The 6,614-nt window shown below is 39.0% G+C and overlaps 1 protein-coding gene across 1 annotated transcript; it reads right to left on the bottom strand.

The window, feature by feature from the left end:
* Positions 1 to 90: 90 nt before the first annotated feature.
* On the bottom strand, positions 91 to 6,614 carry LOC118330546 (putative protein TPRXL). The gene is made up of 3 exons (XM_035665123.1): positions 5,230 to 6,614; positions 4,597 to 5,117; positions 91 to 3,305 (listed from the first exon to the last, which is right to left on the bottom strand). Exons 1-2 carry the CDS (start codon positions 5,261 to 5,263, stop codon positions 4,603 to 4,605), a joined length of 549 nt encoding a protein of 182 aa, XP_035521016.1. The 5' UTR covers positions 5,264 to 6,614; the 3' UTR covers positions 91 to 3,305; positions 4,597 to 4,602.

Genomic DNA, 6,614 nt, shown 5'->3' with positions numbered 1-6,614 from the left:
GAGGAGCCAGAGGAACCTGATTAACATAACAATTAAATATTAGGGAACTTTTCATACAGCACAAACAGAAAGAACACCACAAACTGCCGGTTCAATCACAATTCCTTCAGCAATTTTAATGAAAATAAACTCTTTTTGTACAATACAAAACAAATAAATATCCACGTAGCCTACAGTTCTCAGACAGACCTCTGGCCCTGCAGAGCATCGTACTGCTGTTAGTTGGAATGTGCAGCAAAACACAAGCATCTGATCAGGGCTTTTGTTGTGTTCAGGATTAGTGGGAACTGTGAGCTCTTCTGGTTAGCCCCAGGAGGCTCAACTCCACCGGCTGATTCGTCTTTTTACCTCTCATTCACAGTTCCCACTTGTCTTTAACACGAACAGTACCACACCTGCACAGGCTGCGAGTTTTGTCTCTTAACAATCCATGATCCCTCTTTGGGGGAACTTCCACCCTTCCAGGCAACACCGAGGGGGTTTCACAAAGTCGAACTGCTACTATGGCTTGCTTATTCTGCGCAGGGTTCAAACAAATTGTTTAGGATGGAATGACCACAGATTGTCACTTTCAAAAATATTCTAATGCAAAAAGAAAAAGAGTGCATGGTTCCTCCAGAAATAACCTGATGATTTATAGGGCCAGTGTGTAACATTCAGGAGGATCTATGGTCAGAAATGAAATATAATATTCATAGCTACGTTTCCATTAGTGTATAATCACCTGAATATAAGAATAGTTGTGCTTATGTGACCTAAGAATGAGCTGTTTTTATTTACAGAGGGAGCGGGTCCTCTTCTACACAGTCCGCCATGTTTCTACAGTAGCCCAGAAGGGACAAAACAAACACAGGCTCTAGATAGGGCCGTTCAATGCCACTAAATCCTACACATTGTTCCTTTAAATCCATTTCTTTTTTGTAAAAAAGTATAAATTCAAGATAACCTTTATTTGGTAATGTAATCAGAAAATAAGGCAAATATTTTAGGCAATTTTGTTTCTGTTTATTAAAGCTGCAATAGGTAACTTTTATAAAAAATAATATTTTACTCCTAATGGCATTTGCAAGAATCCAATGGGCCTTAATGGAAACAACCAATCAGAGCAGAGAAAGATAGTTGTTTGTTGAGTCTCATTCCCAAAGTGTCTGTATTTAACAACCCAGGAATGAGACTTAACATTCAACGAATTTCCTTGGCTCTGATTGGTCGCTTTTGCCCAGTGGATTCTTACAAATGCCATTAGGAGCTCTAGGAGTAGAAGAAAATTTCAGCAAATATGAAAAAAAAAAAAATGTTTTTAAATCACCTACTGCAACTTTAAACCAGTTAAATCAGGAGTGAATTTGTAGAACTTCTGAAAGTTTTGGGATCCAGAAGTTAAACTGGACAGTACAGTCCATGTTATTCTTTGATTAATAGAAAATGTATCTAAGAATCTTTTAGATGATGTAGGAATTGTTTTGGTAATTTATCAAGCAATACATGCCAAACAAATAGCTTTTCAGGTGTGAGGGTTTACTGCTTCGTAAACTAAATCTAATTGTTTTTGTGGCAAAACAAAGCATTTAAAGACACCTAGGACTGTGAGAAATAGTTTGGTGACATTTTACAGAACAATTATTAGTTGATGAATCCAGAATAACAATCAGGTTCAAATTTGATCAAAATAATCTTTAGCTGTAGTGCGTGTACAACTTGCAACTGATAAATCTCAAAAGTTTACTGACGATGTGCAGAGTTTACTGTATCTACTACCCTCCGGTGGACACTTTTGGTAAGAAACATCCAAGGTACAAGTCTTTGTGAAACCCCCTTTAAATCAGACCATTAGTAAAACAGACAGGTTATGGTTTTACATATTTCATATACAAACTCTGATAAATATTGTGTATGGGGAGAACAACACGGCAGTTTTTTTCCTCTACATTCATTCCACACAAGCAGGATTTTCGATCGCCAGAGAAAAATATGGCAAATGCAAAAACTCGTGGGTGTTTTTAAGAGTAAAGCTGTTCATATACACAAGGTGTAGCCCTTGCCTCTTAATTCAAAAGGTTTCAATTAGAGATGTTCTATACCTTTAGAAGATGTGTGACCCTCCTAAACAGACAGGGAATTTATGATTTAGAGAGATGGACTACAAAAATGTTATGTTCCCTTTCACTAATTCACATCTTCTCTGCTGCTAGCAAAAAAATCAGACATTCACATCTTTCATTTACATATGAAATGTATTGTTTCCAGCCTAGGAACCCAACCGATCTGTAAGCTAATATTTAATTTGCTCAGGCAGATAGAATTCACATTTGTGAATTAGTCTGGGGATGCCAGGCTGTAGAGTTTTAATCATGTTCTGTAGTGTATCTTTTCATTTTAAGGTAGTGAAATCAGGAGAATGTCCCAAGTAAAATCAGCAATGATCTTTCTTCCCCTGGGACCAGACCGTTTTCCCATCTGAATATAAAATTAGTGCCTCCTAAAGCAGGCCCAAAATGTCCACAACTGTACAGTGAAGGGAGCTACAATATAACTGGATGTTTAATACATTTCACTCAAGGTCAGTCTGAAGTCAGTTTTTGGCCTGGCCAGGACCCAGTCACTCTGTTTCTCGGTTGTCACCAACAACTTATTAAATCTCACAAATCACATTTATGCAAAATCATTACTGCAAAATGTCAAAATACACTGCTTTATCAAATGCCTCTTTCCCAAAGCAGAGACACATAGACAGTCTGGTGTGGAGACGGGACAGTGTGTTTGGGGGCAGGTGACATTCAGGCTTCTGCACTACCTTGTTTCTAAGGAGAGGACATTCGCAGAAGCAACAGGACAAGCAGAGAGGTGCTAGTGCGGACGGCCACACTGCATTGTACAGGTTCAATGTGGATTAGGTGTCTAAGAGTTGTAGTGCATTATGTTCCTTATTAGCTGTGTGTCTGTGTCTGTGAGATGAAATGGTACAAGAGAAAATTACTCATTACTCATTTTAAATACTTTTTAGGATTATAATCTGATCCATGTCTTCAAATATGACTCATGTTTGAATCATTTACAGTAATTCTGGACTGGTTCTGTTCTAAAAATTGGTCATTTACTTTTTCTTATTTAAATGCTTGTAGTATTTTCTTTTTTTTAAGACAGGAGTAAATGTGAGTAAAATGCTTCTGTACTGCTTCCACTTGTGTTGTATGCATGCTTTTATATATTTATTTATGTTGTCCACAAATCCAGAAGCCTGTTTCATGTCTTTATGAGTCCAGCCGTCAGTGTGGATGTTTGAGGACTGTTCTTCTGAACTCCCCCTGAAAGAGAAGCCAGAGCAGAAAACACTGTTAGTCTCTTAGAAAGCACTCTAATAATCCAGGTGAGAAAACATTGCATGTAATGTTGCAGGCTTGCACCAAAGCTCATCTATCACACTGAGCTCAGTGAGGTGTCCGATACAGTATGTAAACTAGAGTGCAGGAACTGTAGCCTTTTTATTTGTTTAAATAGTAACATTGTGCCTGGTAACACCAGAAAATGCCAAAAAAGCAAACATGTATTTGCATCTCCGTGAGAAACAGATGGTGCTGGCAGCTCGGCGACATGGTGGCAACCTGCAGGGCCAGCTGGTGGCCACGTCAAAGCTGGTGAGCTATTCTGTAAAATGCTAGCTCTAGCAACTAAAGTAGTCAGCCAAGGAGGCTTGCAAACTGCCAGTTAAGTGAACAAGCTCTGTTTCAGTTAAAAAGAAAAACGTTAGCAAGATATTTTTATTCATTTCTTCTCATTAAAAAGAATGAGAAGAAAAAATGTTAACAATCCAGCTTTTTGAACAATTGCAGTTAACAATACAAAAAAAGGTTACCAAGCAAGTTTTCTCAACTGTTTCCAGTTAAAAAGAAAAACGTTAGCAAGCTATTTTTGTTTATAGTCTCAATTAAAAAGAAGAAAAAATGTTTGCAAGCTAGCTTTATGAAATGATTCAGGCAAAAAGAAAAATGCTAGGAAGCCGTTTTATTCACCGTCTCAATTACAAATATAAAAAAAAGAAAACGTTAACAAGCTAGCTTTTTGGACCATGTCAATTACAGGACGATAAAAGTCAGCAACCTAGTCTTTTGTACTTTTTTAATTAAAACTACACAAAAAGTAGTATGACGGCAGCTTTCCAGGGTTCTTAATGTGCATGTAGTAAATTGTATGCTAACATGTTAGCCATATCTTCTTGATTGGCATCTCTGTTGCTCTAAATTCCTTTTTTGGGGGGTCAAAAATGGCTTAATGCAAATTGTTATTGTATAGGTTAACCTAATGAGAATTATTGAGCCTTACAGGTGCTGGTAGGGGAATCTTTCAGAGAGCTAGACTAGCTATTTAATCCTGCCTCAAGTCTTTATACTTAAATTAGAATAACCATATCCACATAGGAAATAAACAAATTAGCCCAAAGCACTGCAGTTGAGGATATTCCTTATATATTAGCAGTTCTATCCAAGCACCAAGGCAACACTGCCATAAATCTGAAACATGCTCTCTAGAAAACATTTTATATTAATTCTCCTGATTGTGTTTTTCTAGATTCTCATTAATAGATACTGTATATTGTACCTTGTGTCACTGCTGATGTCCTACTGTCTCTCCACAAGCCTCCTCCTCCATTCTCTCCTCCTCCTGCTCAACGTCCTCCTCCATCCTCTCCTCCTCTGATCTCCGGTCTCCCTCTCTGGCTGCTGGAGTGCAGCTCTGTCGCCCTCGTTGCCTCTGGCTGCGCCGGAACTTGCGCGTGAGGCCTTTCCTCCTCGGCCCCAGGGAGGAGGAGGAGGAGGTCGGGGTCGTTGCCGGACTCGGAGATGAAGAGGAAGGGGAGGAGGGTTTGGACCTTGACAGAGGGCTCTGGGCTGGGGAGGGTGGAGCTGCTGTGGATGGAGGATGGCTGGCAGATGTAGATGTTATGGCTGCAGAGGGCTGTGCGTGTGAGCCGGAGGAGGCGCAGGGTGTTTGGGATGGGTAATCGTGTGCTTGGTCCTCCAGGTCTGGTTGTGGTGCGTAGGAAGTGCAGACGGTGGACGAATCAGGAGCTGTAGAGCAGCCAGCTGCTTCATCGTCATCAGGACCTCTGGGAGGAGAGTCTGAGAGAATAATGAGCACATAGGTACACATGTCAAAGTCAGACTGTGCACTAAGAAAGAATTATGATCCTTGATGGGAAAATAAGAATCTTGCTTCCGTGTTTCCTCCTACCAGGGCCACTGCTGGTCTGGGACTCATCGGTCATTGGTGGCTCTGCCTCCTCTTGGATCGTTGGTACTGATGCTAGTAGACCTGACACACACACACACACAAATACACCGAACTGTGATATAATTCTCCGACCTACCGCTAGGCGTATCTATGAAAGCCAAAAAGACATATATTCTATAACCACATCTTAAACTCACTGTTAGAGACTCGTTTCATTTGACCGACTCCTACTTTCTATTCTAATTCAACATTCTTATCAACAATTCCTTTTTACTATGATTTTGTGTATAAGAATGAGAAAAGGAAAGCAGATACATCTTTAAATTATAGTCTCTAAAAGTCTCAAGTACAGAAAATATCTGTGTGACTGCTGCAGAGTCATGGCTTTTAAAGTTGGATATGTGACTACTTTTGTGCAATATGATCATTTTGTTATCAAAGTATCAAAACAGCTGAGCTCTTAATTAAAGCTGCAGTAGGTCATTTTATAAAAATAAAGTTTCACTATATTCACCACACCCTGACAGTAGTCTCATGTACTGTTATATAGTGAAAGTTTCAGCAAATATGACAATAAGTTAAGTTCTATAAAAGTTACTTAATGCAGGTTTAAGGTATGCAACTTTTACATAAATAACTTCTGAAACTATATCCACAAATACATCCTGTCACACGCCCAGGTGATCCATCAGGACGCCCTATTACGACCTTTTCTGGGTAAACAAAAGGTCTATCTCTGTAGGGATCCTTTACATAATACTGTCAGACACTGTCAGTGGCAAAAACAAGCACTTTTAGTGGACGTACTTTGACAGGCGCATTTGTTGCCAAGGATTAGCTAATGTTACATGTCAGCCAGTTTCATAGCTATTTTCTTATCTAACTCCTGAATTAAGGATTTATTTTGACCAAACCAGAGTTGGTGATTGTTGGCAAGACTACAAAAGACAGTTTTTTTTTTCTACCCAGTTTTAAGTGTGTTTTACAATTATCTGCTAGGTAAAATGACTTGAAATAAGTTGCTGTTGCTGTAGTGCAACATCTAAGTGAAGTGGTTCTGATGCATGTGAGGTATGCATGTTTAGGAGCCAACAGAGAGCTTTGTTCCACTTTTTTGTGAGTTTTTATATTTATTGGAAAACTATTTACAACATTAGGCTTTAGAGCAATGTTTCTGATCATAAGAGTAAGAGAGCTAGTTACTCGTCAAGTTTTTTTTTTAAATTTTCATACAAGTTGCTTTATTTTACGGATATTGCCACAATTTACTCGTTCGGTACTAAAAAGTGCATTACTTATACCGGATACTCGTTTCAGCCGAGCACTCGCTCAACCCCTCATTAGCAGTAATTTAATAGAGTAGTGTTGTCACGATACCAAAATTA

The sequence above is a fragment of the Morone saxatilis genome, unplaced genomic scaffold (genome assembly GCF_004916995.1).
Source record: "Morone saxatilis isolate NCDOM2014 unplaced genomic scaffold, NCSU_SB_2.0 Contig2, whole genome shotgun sequence".
NCBI classification, from domain to species: Eukaryota; Metazoa; Chordata; class Actinopteri; family Moronidae; genus Morone; species Morone saxatilis.
This window is presented reverse-complemented; position numbering and strand designations above follow the sequence as displayed.